We start from the raw sequence: 27,836 nt of genomic DNA on the forward strand, positions 1-27,836 counted from the left end.
CTCACTCGTCGCCCTGCACTCCTCCTATTACTTCATAGTCCTCACAACACTTTTCGTTCTATTTTCACTATTAACTTTTGCTGTAGAGCTTTGACGACTCCATCACAAAACCACTTTTTGCCGAAATGGCCTTTTTGGACATTTTTGATATATCAAAGTAATACATACGGTGTCGTGTGAGTTTAGTTTTTCGCTATTATTAGGGGAGAGTGAGGACACATGATCCTTGGGAATATTTGATTCCCCTTCCATATTGCATAATCTAAGCACAAAAAATATCACAACATAAAAAGAAAATGACGCATTTGTTAGTTTACAATGTTTTAAAAACAAATCAAATGCATTGCATTTGTTTTGAAAAAGTTGTATCATATTTTTTAAAATATGGGTAAAAATTCATCTCGAAGATCTTTTTACAACTTTTTTGAACGATTGTATGAGTTCGTCAAACTAATTATTTATGAATATTTTCAACTACAATTACTTTATAAGGGCTTTTGTCTAGAAAAAACATGTTTTTCAAATGAATAGTTACTCAACTTATACAAAAAACTGTTGAAAAAACCAGTCAAACAGCACTGATTTACCGCAAATATCTGGCTACACTTGAGAAGACAAAACTATTTTTTGTGTATTTTTTACATTTTAATATAGATGAAAGCTACTCGTTAAAACAAGTTTAATTTCACATCCTACTTGGCCATAAAAATATTTGCAGTCCTGAGAAAATTTCCAAAATATTTGTTTTATGAGAAAACCATAACTATTTTCAAATATTCACACTCTCAAGATGAAAGGAGTATCCCTACGAAACGTTGAACTATGGGTATGCGGGTGATCAAAAATCGAAAACTACATCAACTCCAATTTATTTCAGTTCAATTCTTAGCTTTTTTAATATACTTTTATACAATTAAAAAAATTCATGGCCATCTCAGAAAAATATTTAACTTAGCTGGGTAATATGGATGTTTGAATATGAAGATTTTGAAAAGAGATATTTCACGTGCGTTATTTATACTCTTCGTATCTCTATTCAATTTTAAATGAAACATGCTCAAATATGTCATGCGAAAAGTAAGAACACCTTTTTTGTGATGAAATTATTGAAAATTCATATTTATCGAATTGGTATGAACTATTATGAGGAATCAAAGCCCAAAAATATCCACGAATTAGATCCGGGAAAAGAAATCTTCAAAAGACCTCACTCTCGATGGGGAATGCAAGTACAATATTTCTTCTAGCTTATCGTTATCCATTTTGCTCTATAATGAGTACAATTCGATAGATGCTTCAATGGCTGTCTCAATTAGTACAGAAGCGTTTCGTCTGAGTTCTCCGTATCGTACAAGAAAATTAGCGAGAATTACAATCACTGTGTATGCATAGGACGGATAGTTGGTCTGACTACATTTTTGCCATTACTGTGTTGCAACAAATGAACCCGAGGTACCCTTTTCATGACTAGAAACATATTTATTCGCAGAAAATTAAGACTTGTAATTTCATGTATGTCCATCAAACACAAGTAGTTTTTATGTCCAGTGACACTTTTAATGGCCACTTGCGTTTCCAACAATTGAAATACTTATCCTGATAGTTTGAACCCTGGTAGTGTGTAAAGGACTCATTTATCCATATTCCCTGAACGAGAATTCCGAACGAAACAATATGCAAGCTATTAGGACGACTGGAAAGAGACTGCATTGCAATCAACTGAATGCACGGTTTTTATGCTATCGATGAAAACATAATCACCAACTTAGCCTAGAACCTTCAAATAAACACTTTGAACCATCTCATTAATAAATCGCATTCCGCCTCTGTCGCTCTCTGTTTAAGGGGCTTAAAGGCACATCTGACCTTGGCTCACTTTACTATTTCGAATTGCGCGTATTTAGGTATTCTGCACAAAAATCTTTTTTTCGAGAATATGAGAATATAAGACAACCTAGAATTCCAAAATAAATTGAATCTTCCTGATGACTAATTAAGGTCCATCAATAAAGTACAAACACCAGATAATCATAAACGACGCCATCAAGAAAAGAAGAACGAAAACGAAAAGGTGAAAACAAAAAAAAGAATGGAAACCCTAGAAAGTCTATTGTGTATCAATTAGTTGTTTTTCAGATAATGGGATTTTCAAAAACAATTTATAACTTTCAACTACAATGGTTCTCAAATTCGTACAATCCGGTTAATTCATTTACTTTATTCAGAAAAGGTTTTCAATTTTATTCTAAATAGTCCTTTTTAGTATCTTCGTTTTAGGCATTTCATTCGTCTTGTTTATTTGATTCATTTTGAATATTTGACTAATTTTAAGTATATGATCATTGCATTTTAATTATGTATTTCATTCAGCATTCTTTTAATTTATTTTATTCATCTGGGTTCATTTTATCTATTTTATTCGTTTCGTTCTTTGGATTCACTCTAATCAGTTATTTTTTTTTTGCATTTTATTCACACCATTCATTTAACTTATTTTATTCACTGTTTTCATTTTTTGCATTCTATTCATTTTCTCCAGTTCATACATTTTATTCAGTTATTTTCATCTTGATAATCTGACTATTTCTTCAGTTTTATTCTTTTCATCCAAATTATTTATTTGACGCAATTATTTTTTCTGTTAATTTATACCATTTTAAAATCAATGAATTTTTCAGTTTAATCAATTCATTTTATTCTGTTCATTTACTTCTTCTGTTTTCATTTTATCAATTCTATTCGTTTTCTTTATTTCATTTGTTTATTTATTCATTATATTCATTTCATTTAATTTTTATTTTAATAATTTTAATCTTTTCATTCATTCCATTCATTTTATCCATTTCATTTATTTGATTCATTGTATTCACTGGAATCATTAAATTCATTAAATTTATTCGATCCATTTGATTCATTTGATTCATTTGATTAATTTGATTAATTTGATTCATTTGATTCATTTGATTCATTTGATTCATTTGATTCATTTGATTCATTTGATTTATTTGATTCATTTGATTCATTTGATTCATTTGATTCATTTGATTCATTTGATTCATTTGATTCATTTGATTCATTTGATTCATTTGATTCATTTGATTCATTTGATTCATTTGATTCATTTGATTCATTTGATTCATTTGATTCATTTGATTCATTTGATTCATTTGATTCATTTGATTCATTTGATTCATTTGATTCATTTGATTCATTTGATTCATTTGATTCATTTGATTCATTTGATTCATTTGATTCATTTGATTCATTTGATTCATTTGATTCATTTGATTCATTTGATTCATTTGATTCATTTGATTCATTTGATTCATTTGATTCATTTGATTCATTTGATTCATTTGATTCATTTGATTCATTTGATTCATTTGATTCATTTGATTCATTTGATTCATTTGATTCATTTGATTCATTTGATTTATTTGATTCATTTGATTCATTTGATTCATTTGATTCATTTGATTCATTTGATTCATTTGATTCATTTGATTCATTTGATTCATTTGATTCATTTGATTCATTTGATTCATTTGATTCATTTGATTCATTTGATTCATTTGATTCATTTGATTCATTTGATTCATTTGATTCATTTGATTCATTTGATTCATTTGATTCATTTGATTCATTTGATTCATTTGATTCATTTGATTCATTTGATTCATTTGATTCATTTGATTAATTTGTTTCATTTGATTCGTTTGATTGTAAAATTTAGTAAAATATCGTAAAATTTATACAATTTTGCAGAATTTTGTAAAATTTCGAAAAATTTTGCAAAATTTAGTAAAATTTCGTAAAATCTCGTAAAATTTCGTAAATTTTCGAAAAATTTCGTAAAATTTCGTAAAGTTTTGTAAAAATTTGTAAAATTTTAAAATTACGTACAACTTGTGTAATTTCGTAAAATATGTAAAATTTGTAAAATTTCGCAAAATTTGTAAAATTTCGTAAGATTTCGTAAAATATCGTAAAATTTCGTAAAATTGGGTAAAACTTCGTAAAATTTTGTAAAATTTCGTAAAATTTCGTAAAATTTCGAAAAATTTCGAAATTTTTTTTAAATTTTTTTTTAAATTTTGTAAAATTTCGTTAAATTTCGTAAAATTTCGTAAAATTTCGTAAAATTTCGTAAAATTTCGTAAAATTTCGTAAAATTTCGTAAAATTTCGTAAAATTTCGTAAAATTTCGTAAAATTTCGTAAAATTTCGTAAAATTTCGTAAAATTTCGTAAAATTTCGTAAAATTTCGTAAAATTTCGTAAAATTTCGTAAAGTTTTGTAAAAATTTGTAAAATTTCTAAAAATTTCGTACAACTTGTGTAATTTCGTAAAATATGTAAAATTTGTAAAATTTCGCAAAATTTGTAAAATTTCGTAAAATTTCGTAAGATTTCGTAAAATATCGTAAAATTTCGTAAAATTGGGTAAAACTTCGTAAAATTTCGTAAAATTTCGTAAAATTTCGTAAAATTTCGAAAAATTTCGAAATTTTTTTTTAATTTTTTTTTAAATTTTGTAAAATTTCGTTAAATTTCGTAAATTTTCGTAAAATTTCGTAAAATTTCGTAAAATTTCGTAAAATTTCGTAAAATTTCGTAAAGTTTTGTAAAAATTTGTAAAATTTTTAAAAATTTCGTACAATTTGTGTAATTTCGTAAAATATGTAAAATTTGTAAAATTTCGCAAAATTTGTAAAATTTCGTAAAATTTCGTAAGAATTCGTAAAATATCGTAAAATTTCGTAAAATTGGGTAAAACTTCGTAAAATTTCGTAAAATTTCGTAAAATTTCGTAAAATTTCGAAAAATTTCGAAATTTTTTTTTAATTTTTTTTTAAATTTTGTAAAATTTCGTTAAATTTCGTAAATTTTCGTAAAATTTCGTAAAATTTCGTAAAATTTCGTAAAGTTTTGTAAAAATTTGTAAAATTTTTAAAAATTTCGTACAATTTGTGTAATTTCGTAAAATATGTAAAATTTGTAAAATTTCGCAAAATTTGTAAAATTTCGTAAAATTTCGTAAGAATTCGTAAAATATCGTAAAATTTCGTAAAATTGGGTAAAACTTCGTAAAATTTTGTAAAATTTCGTAAAATTTCGTAAAATTTCGTAAAATTTCGTAAAATTTCGTAAAATTTCGTAAAATTTCGTAAAATTTCGTAAAATTTCGTAAAATTTCGTAAAATTTCGTAAAATTTCGTAAAATTTCGTAAAATTTCGTAAAATTTCGTAAAATTTCGTAAAATTTCGTAAAATTTCGTGAAATTTAGTGAAATTTCGTATAATTTCGTAAAATTTCGCTAAAATCAGTGTTTCAAATAAACCACACTTTTCACATCAAGGATCTTGTTTCCAAAGGAGCGGTGGAAACCAATCCAAGTTGACTCTTAGGTTTTCACTCCTGGGTTTGGCTCCTCTTGTCCACTCAGGTTTGTGATTCTTGTTCTGGCGCCGCTTATAGACCGAATTCTAGTAACCTGTTTTCACTCCTCAGGAGCCAAAAACCATGAGTGATGAAATCATGGATTTTATTGATTTGTCAACGCCTGCTGATTGGAGTGATTTTTGAAACACTGGTAAGAAATGTCTTATCTCACTGCTAGCTGGATTAAGTTGGTTTTTACTCATAAAATGACGGAAGTTTTCGTGAAAGAAGGCATTTTTTATTTCAAATGAGTAACCAAATTTAAGAAATTATCTCAACAGCTCAACGTATGGGTTAGGTATTTTTCACATAGAATGTGAATGCAAAATTAGAAAAAAAAATCGGTTTAGCTGTTTTTGAATCCCAGTCAACACCGCAAATCGTGATTTTTCCAGAGACGTTATACAGAAAGCTTCATCACCGAGTCGCTGGTCGACATCTTTGCATGAAAAAATTACAGAATGTTATCGAAATGGTACGTTATAACACACAAAAGTTTTGGCCAATTCGCAATATTCGAAGTTCTACAGAAATTCGCAAAAAAAGTGATTCCATACACCGCCCCCCCCCCCCTTCAATCTAGCAGTGCGATGAGACATTCTTTACACATATCAATGTTGGATCATTCATAAGTTTGTAAAACTCATGCGTAGAAGGCACCCAACTAGAGGTGAGATGAACACAGTTTCGAGTCTGGCACGATTAAAACCTGGAATAAACTGTATAAGTTATAGCAGATCAATCATGTAAATAACATTTAAAAAATAATGAGACAGTTACTAAATTAGTAAAATGGGTAAATTGATTAATATAAGAAAAATTACGTGCAAATAAACAAATCCTTGTTTTCTTTTTTTGGAATATATCAGGAATACGAAATTATCGATACCTTTACTTGTGATTCTTGTGCCTTATAAATTATTACTGTCTTAGCCGCTCAATCAAAATTATATTTTATCTCGGCAAACAGTATACGCATTAATGAATATGGTTTCTTCCAAACACTTATTTTATAAACACTGGCTGCTGGCTACTAAACGAAGCTATGCACCGTGATTGTATTGTAATGCAAAGACACCGGTGTATACAACAAACCGAAAGCGTTACGTGCTGCCGGTGGGTTCAGGGCTGTTCACAACTCCTCCAAGCTGACACGGCTAACCGAAACATCGAACTCCCAGCATAACAAACCTGACGTTACCGAACGAGCCTCCAGAACAAAACAACACGAAGCGAATGCCGAACGCACGCACACAGCCGCATCGTAGCGCTTCGTTATTTCAACGCATCGCAGAGCAGCGAACTTCCATCTTGCCGCGCGTTCAGTCTCGTTGAGAACTTGGTACGGTTCGGGTGTACTTTTTACCTGAGGATAGCGTTTCGCTCGTGTTTGTTGATCGTGTTTTCAGTCGTGTTCGGAGTTAAGGTGACATTCGATAAGTTAAATCAACGGTATCAGAGTTATGAGAACAACCTGCCATATCAGTATTGCAGTTGATTGCCCGTTTTAAGATAAAAAATAATTCAATAAATGTTTATGTTTCCGATCGCTGATCGCAGCGAGTGAGTGAGAAGGCAAAGGAAAGAGATCGGTGTATTTAACGGAGTTCGTTTCGTGCTCAAGTGTCAAAATAGCAACTTCAAACATGTGCGATGAATTAGTGTAAACGTGTGAAAGCCGGTGTAAATATTTTGATTATTGATGGTTGATAACAGTGCGAATCAAGTGTGATTAACCGGCGGTTCCTCGCCTGCCAAGTGCAGTGCTCGAGCGCGTGTGTGTGTCTATGCGATTGCAGGGAAAAAGAACCGCAATCAGCTGGGAATTATATCGTTTGCCTCGAGAACCCCTCGAAGTGAGGATTTCAGCGAGTAACGATTATATTTAAAAATAAAACCCGGAACGCCAAGAGAGAAGAAAAGAGTTGAACGAGTAACTACGAACGTCAAAATGACGAATTTATGTGTTTACATTGGATTATTCCTGGTGTTAGCGGCCGGCGGCAGTGCACATCTGAATCTGTATCTGAATCAGCTCGAAGTCATGCGATTACTCGGTATGTGGAATGAGGCAAATTGCCGGATTGTAACCGAAAATAGACACGATTCCGGTTCGATGGTAGCAGGATCGAATAGTTGGGTTCACAAATCAACAGCTCTCGGTTACAAGACGTTTTGTTTATGTTTTTGTTACCGGTACATAACCTTACTTTTAGGAGGCGATGTTTTTTTTATCTTCTCGCTTGTTTCTCGTGTTTCGTGTCTACCTCCAATCGAGGTACGGGAACTGAACGTGATGGATGGCTGTGGAACAAAAGTTTTGCACCTGAAATAATACTGGAGAAAATCGTGTTGAAAGTTACATTTTAAAAGATCGGAAATATGTTGTTTAATTCCTCATTTCATGAAGTTCATGTCACTTGGTATAATAAACTGTGAAAGAAAATAGTTGTAGGAAATGGTTAACCGAAATGTTCTGTGGTAATGGATTCTGGAAAGAAACACTTTGCTATCTATATGTTCAAATCAATCAGTTCTAATAACCAAGGGACTGTAAGAAAAATGATTAGTTCCACGCAAATTTCCATGAAAACCGATTACCTCAACTCACGATTAGTTTTGCAAACGTTTTCTATTGTTCATATATACTGTTGGCACTTTGCAAACACATCGAGCACCTGCTTGTTTGAAACGATTGAGTTCCAATTTGGTACAGATTGGTTTGACTGAGATTCCACATTAAGCAAACAGTCTGTTGTTTCGCTCAACGCTAGCGGTTAGCTTTTGCAAATCGTAGTACTCTAAATAACGTTAGATTCTGTCCTGTCACCGAATCGAAATTTCACTTGCAAATTTCCGGTCCTCTGTTTGTACATACTCGTGTTTGATCGAATACAAACATACTTCAAATGTTTCCTCACCGGCGCGGCGTTTCCAATGCTGTGTACGTAGGATAGCAAACATATTTGATTCCCTAGCGGAAATGCAATTAATTTTGAAGAAGCGATGATCCAACAAACGTCCATTCTAATCTACGACGGTTTTACATTCAGAAACTTCCACAAACATTGACCCAAACTCTCGATTTTTTTATACCTGAGAGTAACTAAAAAATCTATTCTCAGTGAACCGAGGACCCACAATCCAAAAAGGTGCCATAAATCAATTAAAAGACCATAGCTTCCTACTGCGTCTCGTTCGTTCTTCCTCTACAACCGAAACTGTAGTTCAGGCTCGCCTATCCTGAAGGGACCATTTCCCTTATCGACAGGTTAAATATTTGCTTTAAATCGTTTTCGGTTGTGGTGCGTTCCGTTGAGAGGCGATTGGACGGAAAGCTGTAACGTGGATTATAAATTTATGTTTCGGAACGATCCACCTATGAGAGATGGGGAGGGAGGTAAAAAAATGTAACCTTTCCAACTCCTACTACTACTACTACTACTACTTCTTTCTGTCAGCAGTTGTATGTTTTGATATGGAGAGGTCGAGGTGACAAAAGCAGGTAATAATCACCCTTTTTTCATTCGATGCGATTCTGGCCCCGGAGAAAGGTGAACAACTTTGCTTTTCACTGTCGATTTGGGTATTTTTAGTGGAAGAAAGGATCGATCCGAGGGGTAAGAGGCTTATATCACAATATTGTTGGTTTTCTTTGAAAAGCTTTTCACAACTTTGGGTTCGGAGAAATGGTAAATGCTTCCATTTTTTATGGGTAATTTATTTTTGACAATTCCGCGAAAGAAGGGGAAAAATCTGCCTTTCTGGGTGTTCTAGAACAATACATGAATACATTAATCAACTTAAATGGCTCTTAGTGGGCACCTCATGATCATCAGCTTATTGTGATTCATGTTCAGAACTGTTGAATGCTGAGCACAGTTTCAACGAAAATCAACGTTTTGGATATGATAGCTACGGATTGTGACGCTGGAAGAAATTACATTTCTTTAAGAGACCCCAGAAATCAAAATTTCAAGTCTCCGGTTGTAACCAAAAAAAGGGTAGATGTGACAAACTTCCTAGGCGCTCGATCGCAAAAGTATGTTATACTGCTGGAGATCAGAGATGAGCCGGATGAACTTCGTTTGACAATTCTCGGTGGTTTGTTTACTTGAATGTTACGTGAGTTCGAATGTAACAGATGAGCACCCGTTGCACTCGCACTCACGCAAGTGACAAAGTAAACAAACTACCGAGAATTGTCAAACATGAACTTTATTCATCATGAGTTCATTGGTGTCGTCATATTGTAGAACTCAATTGAAATCTGTGTTTCGATCAAAAAAAAAATTTTACCAGGAAATAAATCTGTGATTAATTTCCAAAAAATCTGTGAAAAATCACAATATTTCTAAAAATCTGGGAAATTTTTATCAAAATGGCAAAAATCTGTCATCTGTGAAAAAGAATCTATGATCAAAAATTGTGAAAAAAAATTGTGATATTATATAAAAATATGCGATTGTGGTAATACCGTCATCAAATTCTTGACGATTTCGAATTCGCTTGACGATGGACTAATAGTTCTCGATTGGAGCGTACTCTAGTGTGTAGGGAGGGTTCTTGTCCATGGGTGCCACCTGAACGTGGTTGGCGGCATACCACTACATGTCCATAGAAATACGTTTTTCAATTCAGTCTTTCAAGTAAATTTTATGGTTAAAGCTCTTGGCTGTAATGTCAATGTCAGTTTTCAAATCACAAGTACAGAAAGCCTACCAAATCAGATATTTCTGTGTTAACTTTGACAGCTTTAAATGCTTGAAAGTATCGGCCACTTTTCGCTTTCGGTTGGCATTACGCTGGTGGCAGTTGATTTGGCTACTTTTAGAGATTTCGCTAACTCTGCGTGCGAGTATTTTGGATTCAGACGATACGCGAGCAAAATTTCGCTGTGTTGCTCCTCTTACTTGAACGACATTTTTATAACTGAAGAGGGGCTGTCAAAATCAAAAAAGACGCATCCCAGTAACAATCGAAGTTTTATGGTACTCTTGAAGCCCTTCTTAAAACTTAGAATGCACTTGTAGTGTGCAATAAAACCAGGATTGCTACCTAGGATAGTTCTGTATGCAGGCAAACGAGTTTTTTCACATTTTTTAAATATCCTACAAAGAAATGAGTCAAATTTATTTTTTGTTGTTGTTTTGAAGGGAGCCAATTTACCAACAATTAATATTTATCCAGGTATCGGTATTGCATGGATTTATTCGTATCTTTGTCTAGTTTCACCTATAATTCGTTAAAGAAAAACACATTCAACCAAGTCGGTGCGCTACAACATTTCCAGCTTATGAAAATACAACATCTCATTTGCTCGAAAATGTAGCTGACATTCTTCGGTTTCGGAGAAAACTGATTTTTGCGAGTATTTGGTACGATATTATTAAAATACTCACAACTACAAGCTTGTACAAATGTCGAAGACAGTAGCAAAAATATCGAAGATGGATCACAGGTAGACACTGTATATACGGAGCTTAAGGCAGCGTTCGACCGGGTAGACCACTCTCTCCTACTGGCAGAATTTGAACGATTGGGCGCACCGCCTGCTTTCACTAGATGGCTTAAGTCATATCTTGTAGATCGTGCTCTGTTTGTGAAACTGGGAATCAATGAACAACAACATGTCTAGTGTGCCTCAAGGAAGCAACCCAGGACCTCTGCTGTTTTCTCTGTTCTTCAATGACGTTTCCTATGTGATCTCGCCAGGATGTGTACTTTTATATGCCGACGACCTAAAATTGTCCGGTCCATAGCAGATTGTATTAATCTGATTGGTGTTATCGCATTTTGCTGACTCTTAGTGTATCTAAATTCTCTGTGATTTCTTTCACGCGCTGAAATTTAATATGTTCTGTAATGTTGCTGTAATATTGTTCAATGAGTAATTTAAGATTTTTGTAATGTTGTTTAATATGTAATTAAGATTGTTGCAATGTGTTATTCGAAATCTGTAAGCGTTTGTGAATCTAGTTTGAAAAGGTGATGGGGTTTTTACGTTTTTAAAGGTTGCTTTAAAAGTTTATCTTCAAGTGGGCTTTTCCCCACCCAATTACAATTACACTTTAAAATAAAATAAATAAATAAACAAATATAAAAAATAGAAACGCAATAAACTAAAAAAAGACAAAAAACATTCAATGGAGGTAAAATTTCAAGAGGAAAAACAAAAAAATAAATAAGGAACAAACGAGGAAAAACTAATAAATATATGAAATGGGACAAAACGAGAAATCTGAAAGGCGACATTTAAAATAATAGAAAAAGATTAATAACATGCAAATAGTCAAAAACCTACCTATATTCAAAATAAAAAAAAACAAATTTTTAAAAACAACAGCAAAGATAAATTATAAGTCACGGCGACAATCGCTCTATCTTATCCTGCAGCAAGAAATGAGAGACTCTAAAATGAATCATCCTGATTTTAAATTATCTAAAGGGGATTCGCAAACACAATATTGATTGATTTCAAAGCCTAATGTTATCAAAGCGGAATGTTTATTAAAAAACAAAATGTGGCTGGACCACATTGTGTCCAGTTTCATCACATCAGTAACGTAACTTTCCTCCCAGCGTTCTTCTACTTTATAACATTTTCTTTTCACTATGCTATATTTCACCCTAAGGAGGAAAATTTGGTAAAAACCAAAATTTCTCACTAGGGTGAAAATTTGTTGGTAAAAACCAGTCTTTGTACAGGAGGGCACAGATCCTTATTTCATACTATGTTGCGTTTCGGCTTCGCCTCATCAGAAACCGACACTAACACATTGTCGGAATAGATTAGCGCCGGCTTGACGCAAATCCCTTAAAACTAAAACACACTATGTGTTTCAATCAAACGACTGATCAAACGTGATGTCCCGTTCGAGCAGAAGTTCTGTGTTAGTGTCGGTTTCTGATGAGGCGAAGCCGAAACGCAACATAGTATGAAATAAGGATTTGTGCCCTCCTGTACAAAGACTGGTTTTTACCAACAAATTTTCACCCTAGTGAGAAATTTTGGTTTTGACCAAATTTTCCTCCTTAGGGTGAAATATAGCATAGTGCTTTCGCATAGGCCTGCTAAGCCAAGACAAGTTTCGGCTTCACTTGTGTCTCATCGGCATAAACAGAACTTCTGCTCGAACGGGACATCACGTTTGATCAGTCGTTTGATTGAAACACATAGTGTGTTTTAGTTTTAAGGGATTTGCGTCAAGCCGGCGCTAATCTATTCCGACAATGTGTTAGTGTCGGTTTCTGATGAGGCGAAGCCGAAACGCAACATAGTATGGGATTTTCTTTTCATTTTTTGGACCATTTGGTTTTTTAGGCTTTTTATTCGTACTTACCTTTCGATTTACTTTTGTTTGGGCACAAAATTTATCTTGATGACTCTATGCAACTTGATTCATGATTTTGCATAACAACACGATGTCAAATCAGTTACATTGGATTTGAAGATCACAGTATTGTCTAAAATAGGTAGTTTTTAAAGCACTTTTTGTGATAAATGCGCTGATTTGTTTCATAATTCCGGTTGTTACATAAATCTGATTCCATTGCGGCATATACAGATTGCTTGCCAGACTATAAAATCTTGACCAATTTCGAATTATTGTTTGTTTTAATCATTCGGCCATATTAAATATATCTCTGGCAGTGAATATCAGACTCTCTCAAAATCGTGACGTTCACTGCCCGAGTCGTTTTTCAGTTAGCGATGAGATAGTTTCGAATTTTTTGCCTCTGAATTTTCTTACGTTTACGGGGATATACCACTCTTGAACACGAAAAATAGCAATTTTTCGAGAATATTTCTTGGCACCAGAGCTTGAAAAAATTGACATCGCTGCTTGAACTTGAAAGAAAACAAAATTCAATTCATGCCCGCCTCGATGAATGAAATTTTTGATTCGTTTCCCTCGTCATTCGTTCTCCCGACACAGCGCATTCAGGTTCGGACATGTTCGGTTTCAGAAGCAAACTGAATTTTGTTTCTATTCTACCTATGAGAAGGATTATTGAGCGAAAGTGCACCAGATAGAGATTACGCAGTTCAATTATGCTCGAAAATGTAGAATATTCCAACTTCTGCCTTCAAACTCTCCACATAATAGCAAATGAATGATTTGGTTGGTGAAGGAATTTATATTTCCTCTGCACTCAAACATTCGATCCTGCATGAAATTTCAGTGAGTTGGAAAGTAAATGATTGAGGGAGGCGGTGAATCTGAATGTCGGTTTCGGTAAATACAAGCAGAAATAAGTAAATGATTTTGAAATTTCGCAACACTGCTTGGCACAATAAAGAGACGAATATCTTGTTAAATGGAATTTATAACATAAATATTGAATAACAAAAAAAATTCTTGCAATTTCAACACAAGATGGTGGCTGTGCAGTATTTTTCCCGATGTGCGTTTTTTGGAAGGAGTCCACGGCCGGAAATCTATCTCCCGTAATTTTTGACCTGGAGCCAGAACTAAATATTTTCTAATTCCTTATGTCAATAGCAAGCGACGCACGCAGGATTTTTTTTCGGAATTTCGATTTTACGCGAAATGGCACACTTTTGAGTGAAAAAATGCCGAACACGTCATAAAAATCGACACAAAATTGTTAATTAAAAAAAAGTTAAGCTATAAAAAATGAAATCCTACGTACGGCGCTAGAGAAATCAATTTTGAATATGCTGTGAAATTTTTAAAGCGATCAAAATTCATTTGTTTGAGAAACATATCCGGCCAACTCAAAAAAGTGATTTCGAGAAAATCGCGGTTAAAGTTTTCAGAACACACGGGATATACAAAAGAGGCTTTGCGACGGAATTGAAAATTTGAACATTTCTGTATTGTTTTCGTCTTCCATGTTTGGGGATATTATTTTTAACATTCTAAAGCACATTTTAGACTAATAAATAAAAAACCGATTTAAAAAAAATTTAAATTACAGTTGATTACTCCTTAAATTGTCGGGTGATGTTAATTTATCGAATGAAATCTAACAAAATTTATCCAACAACACAATGAAATTTCGCCAAATTTACAGAATACGAACGTTACACGTTAAGCTGTATTTCACCAAAATTTGGTTCTTCTGCGTAGTTCGAAGCAGGATTTATGGTGAATTTTTTTCGTGAGTAAGATACAAAAAATCTGATGATAGTATGAATTAACGAAAATCAAAATTTACCAAAAATTTTAGATGTTTTACTATTTATTGTTCGATATCTATAACTCTACAGTCTTAATTAATAGCTCTATTTATGCATCTGTTCGCGTTGCTTCTAAGTTCCTTACATAGAGCAAAACATTTCGAATGTTTGACAGCGATTGACAAACTTAGTTCGAATATAATACAGTCTCCGGCCATATTATTGTACTTAAGTTTTCATAAATAGTGAATAAATAATTAAACAAACAACGACACTCCACACTAAAAATCTCTCAACTATAACTTCCTTCACTTCGACCCTCCGTGCCAATAACTACAAATGCAGAACTAACCACTAGCTGTAAATACAATCACCCATAGCCGTCGAATAGTCCTACTCTTCTCATTTCAAAATACACTTATGCCATCTCTTTCAACATTTGATCTGCAAAAGGAATAAAATGAATAAATTATGAGGGTGCAATAAATTAATGATAAAAATGAAAAATTAAATTAAATGAATACAATGTATAATTTGGATATATTGAATAACATGTATACAATGAATAATTTAATTAAAATGTATAGTGATGTACAACGTGCAAAATGACTAAAGTAGACTCTGGAATAAGAATATATTAGCTCAAATGGTAACAACTGTCTAACTAAACTGTAACGGTTGATATGGATAAAATGCATTACTAAAGTGAGTAAGATTAATAAAACGGATTAAAATAAGTGGAATGAATAAAATTAATAGAATTATTTAAATGCATGACATGAATAATAGTGATTATTTGCGAGAGTTTTGGAATTGGATTCATACGAGGTAGTGAGATCTCACTGTAGTACAGGACAGTTAGGTATCGCATAATGAACCAACTAGCTTAGGCGTTACGGAACAGTTTGTTGTGTTCACCACTCGTACTGCAGTCAGTTTTCTAGAAGATTCTCACTTCCTGAACAAAACAGTTGCGTTCATCTAATAGTTGTAGCAACCTATATATAGTACAATTTACAATCAGAATATCCATATTAATCATAATAAGTGCCTGATTCTAATTAATAAACCCACGCAATTTATCTAAGTGACCGCGAGTTCTTACTGCACCGTGTACCGAACAGGTTTCTCTAGTCATAAAAATACAACAGCTCTACAGACGTTGATGTGCGGAAACAGTAATAAATCAATAAGCAGAGTAAAAAGGAAAACGAACAATTTAAAAAAGTAGTAACTTGAATAAAATTACAATATAGATCAATGGATTTGATGAGTAAAGTGATTAGGGGAATAGAATAAACAAACTGAGTAAAATGAGTGAAATGAATAAATGATTAAATAATTTAAGTGTATAAAATTATTGAATATATCATTCAGAAAAGGTCAAATTAATGAATGGAATGAATAAATTGTGTAAAATGAATGACATTGAAACCTACAATAAATAGAATAAACAATATTAATGAAACATGAAATGAGAATTTTTTTGTATTTTGTATATAAAGGCTTTAACCTTAAGGTCATTCGTCTCTTTTCGGGTTAGAAAAATCTCTGTTGGAAAAATCTCTAACCCTATGTGCAGGATTGGGAATAGAACCAAGGTGAGCTGCGTACAATGCAATCGATTTACCAACTACCCTTGAGTAAAATGATAGAATAAATATAGAGTCAAAATGGTCTGAATGGAAATTGGATAATTTGAATAAAGTAAGTAAAATTAATAATTTGCATTCATTGAATAAGTTATATAGCTAATAAACTGGATAATTTAACCAAAATGAAGAAATTGATAAAATGATTAAATATTATAGATGAATGAAATGAATAAATTGTTAACATATGGAGATGACTTTTGGTCACGGTTTTCTTTTTCTTTTTTTGCTGAAACCGTGACCAAAAGCCATCTCCATCTGTTTGAAAACAAAGTGGTCGTTCATTCAGTTAGTAAATAAATTGTATAAGTGAATAAAAATCCTAAGATGAATAAAATTAACAAAATGAATGAAGTGCATAAGTGAAAAAAAAAACAAATAAAATGAATTAATTAACTGATAAATAAGATTACCGGCTTTGCGGAGAGTAGTCTGTGCGCTTGTGACGAGGGCTATCACGACATCGAACACGTTGTCTGGGTGTGCGCCGGGTATTGTGACGCCAGGTCTCAGTTAAAGGAATCCCTTCGGGCCCGAGGTAGACCACCCAATGTACCAGTCCGAGATATGCTGGCAACTCGTGATTTCCCCTATATGTCCCTTATTTATACCTTCATAAAAACGATAAATATCCCAATTCAGCCCCTCTCTTTTATTTCTCGTTTTTAGAGTTTCCTCCTGCCTTGTGGAACCGATCAGCTCCAGAGTGCCACTATGTAACCGCCATCGCCCTTACCACTACGCCTGCATAGAAGGAAACTGAAGCGAGAGCGACTCGAGGTCCGATGACTTTTGAAAGATTCCCCGCGGGTCCGAAGAATACCATCCGCCAATCCGGTACTCGACGACTTACTATACTGAGGCGCAAATTTGATACGCTGATCCCCCTCCCCCCCCCCCCCGCCGTTCGAGCGAAAGTTGCAAGTTTTGCTCTTCTTTCCCTGTCTCTCCCCTGTCCTTGATACAACTGCTGCTACACTGATGCGGAAATAAGCCACCCTTTGAATATCTTGACCAAGCATAAGTTTTAGTTAAAAAATTCAAATTAGTATTCTGTATTCCTAGTTTTAAGATAGCTATAATTTTTACTCTTTATTGAAACTCTTGTCCTCCATCTTGTAAATAGAATTGAATCCCTAGTTTTAAGATTTCTGTGAAATTTCTCATAAATATTTGTTCCCCCCTTTTGTGTACTAAACTATATTGTTAGCTTTAAGATAACCGTAAAATATTTCGTAAAATACTATTACTCCCCCTCTTGTATATCAAAGTGAATCCCTTGTTTTAAATTTTTTCATAAAAAAATCTTTTGGCCCTCTTTTGTATATTGAATCTTATTTCTAGTCTTAAGATAGCTGTAAACTTTCTTTTCCTTTGTAAAAAAAAAAATATTTCAACATTGTAACCTCCTAGTTTTAAGATATCCAAATGTAAAAACAAAAGCATTTGGCACCGCCAAGCTAACGCATTTGTGCCTATCAAATAAACGAAATGAATAAAAAAAAAAAGATTACCGGCTGAATTACGTGAGTGAAATGAATCAATAATATAATAAAACCAGATTTAGAAACATGAATTAAATCGGCAAAGTGAATATAAAGAACTTTAGAAAGTAGTTAATAAATCGATAAATTAATAAACTACGTTAAATGAATGAAATGGTTTTACTGTATCTAATGGATAAAACGAGTGACATAAAATAAAATGAAATAAAAAATAAAATCAATAAGATACTTAAAATGAATAAAATAAATATATGCGGGAAGATAAATAACAATAGTATACGGTGTAATATACATAACATAATATAGGTGGATAGAATGAATTAAATGAATGAATTGAATAAAAGGTGTAATTGAATAAAATGTTTAAATGAATAAAATAAATATAGGGATGAATGGATCCATTAAAATGTATAAAATGAGTAAAGCAAATAAATGAGGGATATTATTCGAATAGTGTGGTTAAAACGTATATGCGACATAAACGAACTGTAAATTAATTTAAAGTCGGGGACGGGCACAGCGTGTTTGGTAAATCGATTACCTTGTACGCAGCTCACCTGGGTTCGATTCCCAACCCCACACATAGGTTTACAGATTTTTCCAAAAGAGTATATGAGTAAAATCGAGTAGGTGAATAAATTGAATAAGATGAAACAATAATTAATCAATAAACTAAATCAATAAAATAAAAATAATATAACGAATGAAAAAATCAAAAGAGGTTGTATTAATAAAACAACTAGTAAAAATGAATAATACAAACGCAATAAACATAAGAATATTAATTAACTGAATAAAAATTTGAAATAAAAATGGAATAGATTTAATATAATAAACAAATGAATAAAATGGGTGCAACGTATAATTGATTTCAATAAATAAATTTTAAAAAATGTGTAAATTTAATTATGATTAGAATAAATTTACGTACAATACGAAGGAGGTGATTACAATCAATAAAAAATACGAACAATGGGTAATTGGATTAATATGAATTATACTTGAAATAAATTAATGAAATCAGTAACAAAAATAAACATAATAACAAAAATAGCGAAATGAACAAATGACTAAAACACTCATTGAACAAAATAATGGGGAATCAGTAAACTGCACAGATAAACCCTAATGAATGTACAAAAAAACATGAATAAAATGTACAGATAAAAAAATTAACATCACTATAGTGAACAAGATGAAATAATATATTTTTTACATTTGTAATTCTCTCATTCCTCTATTCCCGCTCATCAGACTCACTCAAACCAATCTACCTATCCCACTCATGTTACATAAAACATATAGTTTGCATAGAAGGACTAAAATTTCAATATGAGTAAAAAAAATACATTGAATGAAATGAATATTATGATTGAAGTTGCACTATTAATTGAGTGAAAGAATAAAATGGATAAAAAATATCAGCATGAATAACATGAACAAATGAATATTATAAATGAATAAGTAAAATCGATAACATGATTTGTGTAGTATAATGATGAATCAATATAATCAATGAGTAATAATGAATACGTGAATAAAAGGAATATAATGAATAATGGATACAATGAATAAAATCAGTAAAATGACCAAGACAATTGCTGTGAATTGAGTAGATGAAAGAAAATGAATAAATGGATAGAGATAAAATTACAATAAAATTACATTATATTGGAAAAAAGAATAAATCACTAAAGGAATAGAGTAAATAAAATGTATAAAATAAATTTAATAGATCAGTAAAATGCATGGCATTGTTAAGATGGAAACAATAAATACGGTGATTAGGAAGAATAGGATACTTATAATGAATAATATCTATAAATAATCATAGATTTTGGATAGTGAATATGATGAATGAACTAATTATAAGAATGAAGTAAATAAAGTGATAGAATTAACCACTTGAATATAATTAATATATTCGATTTGGTGATTAAAATGCCTTAAATGAATTAAAAAAATAATGAGAATAAAATTTATAAAATGAATAAAAAATTGCTCGAGTATAATGAATAAATGAATAAAATGTTTGAAATGGATCCATTAAGTGTGAAGTAAATAACATGAATTCCATGCATTATGTGACTACACTGGATAATTCAGTAAATTAATTAATTTGAATAAGATGAGTAATCAGAATAAATGAGTAGAATGAATAAGATTCGTAGAATAAATTAGGTTAACAAATTGCATTCGACCAGGAAAACGAATACAATGCATAATGGAATACAATGAATCAGATGTATACTTTGGTTAAATAAATTAAATGCATGAAATAATTGAAGAAAATGGAAATAATAAAACGAGTAAAATTAAAAACCTGAATCAAATGATAAAAATGAATCATTTATCATTTTGGATCGAATAGGTGAATTGAATTGAAACAAAAGAATGTATTGGATACATTGAATATTTAAATCGCTTCACTAAAATGAATTAATTGTAAAATGAATAATGAGAAAAATTAATGAAACGATTTATAAAAATAATTAGCTGAATAAAAAAACGTTCGAAATGAATCGTGAAACGTTTGAAATGAATGAATACAATGAACAAAATGAGTGGGTAAGTAAAATGAGCAAAATAGTTAAAATTATTACTTGAATATAGCGGATAAGTGAAGTAGATAAATAAAGAGAACTAAATGACTGAAAAGCATGGATGCATAAGAGCCGATTTCCTCTCCTTTGCCCAGACCTCCCGAGCAAATGAAAAACCCATAATACCCCCATGGTCAAGGTTCAATTTCACACCCACTGCATGGTGTTTTGATAGTGTTTTGAAAGGGATCAACCCATAAAAACTTCATCATTATGTTCGGATGATCTCATGTGAAAACCATATTTTGGTGCATATATGGGTTATTGCAGCCATTTTATGGTGTTTCGATGGGTGCGAAATTTGGCAAATTTTAAGGGGTTGTATGCTGTCCGAACCCATGAGAATTTCCTCGTGCTTCCAATCAGGTTTACCAGTGCGTTAAACCTGATTCAAAAGTCAAGCGAAGGTGAAGGAAATAGCCTACTTAAAATTGATATGAAATGAATATAAACGAAATGAATAAAATAAATGGAGTAAAATTTTGATTTGCATACATTTTTTGTATTAGTAAAATAAATTAAATGAATAAAGTGAATCAGATGAACAAGAAGAGTAAAAGGAATAAAATTATTTAAGGTAAAACCAATAAATACATTAGAGTGAATAAAACTAACATACTGAGTAAACGAATAGAATGAGTAAGATGAGTAAATTATTAAAAACAAAAAATAGCGTAAACTGATTAGAATAAATCATTTAAATTAAACGGATAAAATACAATTAACTGAATACGATACCATTACTGAAGAAGATTTGTCTTAGTAGTCCTGCTTCTTACTACTTTCTCTGATTGGTGGTCGTTCGTTTCCAATGTCTGTATTTTCGTTTATCCATTCCTTTCTCTGATGATTCTCCTTCCAAAAAGCCATGAATCATTGTTTTTCATGTAGCTTTCAAATGGCGTAGTTGTGCGTGGATGATCGCGATTGCATGTTCGCCTTTGTCTATCAAGGCTAGAAGCTCGAGCGTTTGTATGTTAGCGTGTTCGATCGCGTGGGCATTTGTATGTCGCGTGTGTTAGCGTCTATGTAATATCGTGTGTTTAAATTCGATTTTAAAACCGTATGACCGTTTGCATATTCAGGTGTGTTTTTCAATGATCACGCGTGGATGATCGCTAAGGGCTCAAGAGTTTGTATGTTAACATGTTTGTCGCGTGTGCTATTGTTACAATTTTTTTTAAACTTTTATAGTGGTTTCATAAACTAAAAGTTTAAGCGCTGGTTCGTAGAAGAATTTCCGTCCATAAAAAATTTGTTCATGCAATGAACAAGAGTGACAATCAAATAGGTCGCACTATTTTGATTGTTTTTGTTATAGACGCTGGAGGTTTTGTTCATTCCATTTCATGCCATTGCATCATTAGTACAAGGTTTACACTTTCTGCAGGGAATATTTCTTCTGCACAGTATTCATTCCCTGTAATTCTTTCTCGGATAGTTTTGCATTAGGTAGAAAATACGATAATTGAACCAATTTTTTAGATGCGTCATACAAAAACTTCTACGCCTTTTTAAAAAATTGCTCTTTAGTGAATATGATCCGATTGACTGTGGAAAACGTTAATTCTTCCACGCCGATGAATCGCGTGAAGAATATCAGTCACGATTTTAAAGATTATTGTACGAATTTTGGTGGAATTGCTCCTTTGTGGTTCCGCATTCGAATAGTAATCGCATCGTTATTCGCGCCGCGACTGATTGTGAACTGAATCCCATTGTCGAGTGTAAATCCCAGCATAAAGTACGCCTGGGCCCGGCTTATGTCGTCAATGATAGTCCACATACAAAAAAAGTATCCCTCACCATCCCATCTCATACCAACCGAACCAAACCAATCAGAAGAAAGGAAATGAGAAGAAAATCGTATTAAAAGTTATGTTGGAAGCGCGAGAAGAAAAATGCGGTAAAAAATGCGCCCGACTTCGTCAATGAAGAAATACCCAGAGCAATATAGCTTTCTGGTTGGTTGGATTAAAGCAGAAAACTTTTCTTTGGCTGCCTTCGGCTTTAGTGCCTATTTAGTGTACTTGATTGAAAATCAGTTCATCCTAGAACGCTGGTGAAAAGCTCCACTCACTACGTTTTATGTCTCAAAAAGTGTAGTAGGATTTTATTTGGAAACACACTAAGCGAGAGAAAAAAAAACGTTGAGTGGAAGGTCAAGTTCCACTTGGGATTAATAACAATGGATGAAGAAGCAGGCTTTTTCCGCGAAGCGGTTCTTTGGCAACGGTGCACCTGCACACTCTGAATCGACCGAATCACAGTCATGTTAAGCAGTCTGTCCAATTTGCAAGTTGGAAAGTAGGCTGAGAATTTTCCTATTGACAGCGAGGAGCGATGTAGACCTAATTGCGTTTTCCAGGTTGCTTTTGTGCTGTCGGTGGAACAATGTGGAAGGGAAAATCAATTCATGGAACTGTTCCGTCAGATTCTTTTTAAAGGTTTCCACCACCACAGCCGATTTCGGCATCACTTATCGATCTTCCGGTTTTCGAGGACGGTTTCCTTCCGTTCGAACAGTGTTGCAATCAGGGATTTGTTTTCCAATAACGTAAACTGGTTCAAATTGCTTCCAGCGTGGATAATATTTTAAAAAGCTTGAAGCATATAATTTTATTTTGTTGTAGTTTATCCTGTAGTAGTCTAGTTTCATAGTTTGAGCCTGAACAAGTAAACAGCAACCCTGCAACTCACCATATCGCTGGTTACACATTGGAAGCCTCGTGGCTTTCAATGAAAATTGAATTATTCGCCATTTCCTATCCCATCCGGACCGGTTGCTGCTATAGCGCTCCTGTTCAGTGATGCCTGAACCATGATGGAAACGCACCAACCGGATTCCATCAGGGAAGCGTGAAATCTAGCCGTGTACCAACAACAACGACAACAACGACAAACTAAAATAGGTGGAAAAATCTGCGATCGTCTTCCCGGTACTCTGGAAACAACGTGTGGTGAGAACGAGGGGCGGCAAAAAACTAACCCAATTTGTCGTCGCCCCGTTCCACGCTAAATGCCTTTTAAGTTCCATTAATTTTTCATCGTCTCTCACTCTTGACACTGCTGCAGCCTGGCTGGATTGGATGCGATACGATGCGATGCGATGAGATGAGATGAGGTGGGGATGTCGAGTTTTGGATGGGAGAGAGCGATGATGTAAACGTCAACCTGATGGATGAAAAGTTGCCATCGACATCAAAAAAAATCGAGAAGAAAAGCTTTTAGGGGAGAGACAGTTTAGTGCGCTTTGATCTATCGTACCTAGGAGAAGAAAACTGGTGAGAGTTGAGATGCCGGCGAGGGAACCGTTGTTGGAGTGAGCTAAAGTGCGTGAATTTTTGTTACACTGTCTTGTTCCAGTTGTGATTGTCAATGAATGGGTGAAAGCGGTTGGAAATAATTCAACTGGTGGTATCGAGGATTGAAGTTCTGTAAGTTATTCATACTGGAGTACACGGAATAAGCAACACGCTAGACGTGCTTCTTGAATTTATGAAAGCACTAACAATCTTATTATTTGCAGGCTCGAACCGTTTTTGGTTTGTTTCTATGCTATTCGATTTGATTAAATTTAAACCACCATATGACCACTTTATTGTCAAATTTTATCTACAAGAACATAATAACTGTAATGAAATTCCGCGATAAATCTGTTTTTTCTAATCGTAGAAAATATATTTTAAACTCGGAATAAGGAACAGATTCACTATGTATTTTTAAACAAGACAAAAAAATAACAAAAATTCTCTGAGTATAAAGTTGACGAATTAATAACGAACCTGTTTGAGTTACACGACGAAAAAATTCAACCGCAAAGACTTCAAATTTTGAAAATTGGCGAAAATTATTGCATAGGAACCCAAATAGATCTGAAAAGTTGACATACGCAGTAGCGCAGGCCACCTCCTCAAAGCTGAAGCAAAGATCAATCCCATGGCATACAAAGTTACCGAAGCCCAACCAATCCTGCTCTAAGTTAAACTTCCGGTTGAAATGAGCCACTTTGATTTCTGGTTTTACTGGAAGTGGTGGAAATTCATTGTTCGATCTCAAATTTCCCAGATCATAAGCTGTTTGTTTCGACTTTGTGTTAGTCTTTATAAAGAATGTCTATAGTGTTTTGAGCATTAACATGGGAACCATCAGAACATCACTCTTTCTGAGCCAAGAGACCATGGTGATTTATCATGGTGAATGGTATAGTTCTATTTAGTATTTCTGCGCAAAACGAGCGCTTAGAATATCTTTTAAGAAATTTCATCTTCATGATACACACTTGCCAGACTGGGCCTTATTGCTACAATGGTCAATCAAATAGTACCCGATGCGAGTTTGAAGAGACATACAATTTTATCACGTCAAGATCGATTGCCATTCAAATCGATTAGGAAAAAAGGGTTCTTGAAATAGCCAACTCTTTCACAGCACGCATGACCAACTCGAATTGGTGACCACACCGTCGATCTCAACTATATTAACGGATATGTAAACGTGGTAGTCTTTCATAAAAAAAACTTGTCGTCAGTGATTGCTTTAGAAAAGGTATCATAATTCTGAGCTTATGTGAGCGAACTTTGAAGTTATGGCTGAATATTTCAGTTTTTTAGATATCTTTATAATACTTAGCGGATCCTTTGATCCTTTACCTTTGATCCGAAAGAGCATCCGATGTATATGATTTATAGGTTCAATGTATATGATTTTGAAAGAAAAGTCGGAATCTTCGAATATTATTCGACATTCATTGCACCATCAGCTGGGTCCTTTTCAGAAGAATACATTTATGCGCGAGTCTAGAGCCGGGCGCAAAGTGACAACTTAAAAATACGAAGGAAGAAACAGAAACTATGGGAGATATAAGAAATTGAAAGACGAGTCAGGAGATAGTAAATCAAAAATGTGCTCGCCTATCTTTACTCGATGTAAGGCTGGATGCGACAGAGTTTTCTTAGCAACTGACTCAAAGAAAGTGGAAAAATCTTAATCAATAACGGATTATTATTTAAGGTTAAACCCACTATAATCGAAACAAAAAAAAAAGAGGATCACCGAAAGATGGGTGAGTAATATTTGGTACCTAACCAAAATGTCGTGACGGCACTTGGACTGAATTTTCACCTTGCGTCAACCGGTTTCACGAACATACAGTTAAAGATTTGTGGTTTGAATTTATAAGCAACAATCCAAAACGAAATAATTTGTTTCGCATCTTTCGGAAATCGGGTTTTTCGGAGTTTCTAATCAATTTCCAACCTTCGGAAATAAATGCTACGCTTGGTGAAGAAACAAATATTAAATTCCCCAATAAATCGTCTGCTCCATAAACCGAGCTACACGTAAAGCCTCCCGAAAAAATGCGCAGTCCGTCGCCTTCAAAAACCTAGTGTGAACTGATTTTACAAAGCTTTTCGCAATAAAGGTCCATCCGTCGTCTTCACAGATATGCTATTACAGACAAATCTAGCGTGAACTTATTTTTTATTAATTTCTCAAAACTTTATCGTTATTTTGTTGCTTCATAACTGGCTTTGATTTTTTGCGTTGCTTTCGGAAAATGTCCTTAAAAATAGCTTTTTAAACAGCTATACAGGCTTTGAAATTTAATAAAAACGATTAAAATTTCTCTGGCCTATGTGTTAATTCTAATCAGCATTCAAAAAACTATTTGAAGACTTCTTGCCGATAAGTAGCATTCTGAATACACAGTATCAGTAAAAAGCACTTCACCAAATGCGACTTCTAAATAGCATTTTAAAAGGCTTTAATAAGTATTAAAGGTTTTTTTTTTCAATTTGATGTATTGTATTGCAAAAAAAAAAATAAAATAAAAAATACAAACCTTGCAACAAACGAGAACATGTAATCTCTATTATCCAGGCAAACCCTTACTTGCGATCTAGAGACTACAGTAACGCGTTAGCGTTCAGATACTTATACCCCCGGTTTTGAGCACCATTTTTAAACTTGCGATGTATGCCTTCAGTTTTATCATTCTCAAATAACGCTCATATACACTTAGCTTAGCTTAGCTTAGCTTAGTTGACCGCCCGTGAGTTTCCCGTGATTGATCTAAGCCTGCTGAAATTGCATATTGAACCAATTGTATGATACTTGGGAGTAGTTCATCATACTCAACGTGTAACCTAAAGAGACTAAGATTATAGTATGATCAATAACGTAGATGGCCACGCCCATGCAGGTCAATTTTGGGATGGAAAGGAATGTTAGTTCAACACTTGTGACTATTATGACCGATGAATTCTCTGCATCATCCACAAGTGTCACAGGATAGGATTGGTGTTAGTAGGTAGGGAGATGAATCAGGATATATCTTGGTAGATATTGTGATTTTGCTAAGTACCCACGCGCTTTGTCTTTTCATTTTAGATCAAAGTTTTCAGGTGTGCGACCTCCAGTAGAAATATGAATCCATTCAAATAGGCATTTTAAAAATTATTCTTCCGTGGGGCGTAATGAAAGGATAAAGCCGCGTGGAATATGATAGAGGTCTATTCATCTATAGACAATATGATCTTAGCAATATGTACGAAGTCGCTCGCGATCAATTTCCGAGAATTCGAAACGAACAATTTGAACTCCGAATAGCCGGCCATCGGAAGTAATGCTTCATATTAACACTTCAATAATCATTTTCAAAGTTTGCAGTACAAAGAAAGCGTACAAATGTATAAAAGATATCCCAAATGAATGTGAAGAAATTCACTGCGAAATGTTAATGACAAGTTGGCATCTCCACTCTCCCTATCAGACACGTTCCCATAATTGGGTTAAATACCAATTGCAAACTACATTTTATTATGCGTAACAAATATAATACTGCACTGGATGATTTTGAAAAAAGGACCAGGAGTGCGATTTTACGAAGTTTTAGCTTCCGATGGCTCTACATTTTCTGACAAAGTGAAGTTATGGAATGTTGAGATTTTTATCACTGTTTAGGAAAGCAAAATATCATGAAGCTAGTGTCAGGCCTTCATGAGACCTCAAGAAGTCACTTTTGGAGGTATTCGTAAATGTAGATTTGTCGGTAGACATAAAAATGTGCAATTCGACAGCTTCATCCTAGGCCAATTCAATAAATTTCCTACATGAAAGTTTACTTTTTAAAAAAAAAAACGGTTTTTAAACCAAAGCTTTGGAAGCTAAACCTTGGCGTGGAAGAGCTAATATATTAATATATGCTATTACTTAGTGTAGAATTAGATTTCGTCCTTTACGGCTAATTTACAAACGCCAGAAGAAACTTAAAATGTTGGTACACAATCGAGAATAGCGAATCAGAAAAAGTGACTATATGTCAGTGATTCACTAAATACAGAATGGATAAAGGTTATGATGTAAAACCTTAAGGTCCGTCCAGGTTAAGTCTTCGGTACGGAGCAATACCTCGACCTAGGAACTCCTAGCATGTTTTAGTCGCCTCTTACGACATGGGAGCAGTTCCCAGAGGTTCTATTCT

General features: G+C 33.5%; 1 protein-coding gene across 1 annotated transcript in view; it reads left to right on the plus strand.

The window, feature by feature from the left end:
* Window positions 1-6,782: 6,782 nt before the first annotated feature.
* Window positions 6,783-27,836, plus strand: part of LOC131678327 (tyrosine-protein kinase Dnt-like) — a 383,062-nt gene continuing 362,008 nt past the window's right edge. The window contains exon 1 of the mRNA XM_058958389.1: window positions 6,783-7,499. Within this exon, the coding sequence (XP_058814372.1) occupies window positions 7,394-7,499 (106 nt within the window). The 5' untranslated portion in view covers window positions 6,783-7,393. The remainder of the gene's footprint in view (window positions 7,500-27,836) is intronic.

This window comes from Topomyia yanbarensis, chromosome 2 (genome assembly GCF_030247195.1).
Source record: "Topomyia yanbarensis strain Yona2022 chromosome 2, ASM3024719v1, whole genome shotgun sequence".
NCBI lineage: Eukaryota > Metazoa > Arthropoda > Insecta > Diptera > Culicidae > Topomyia > Topomyia yanbarensis.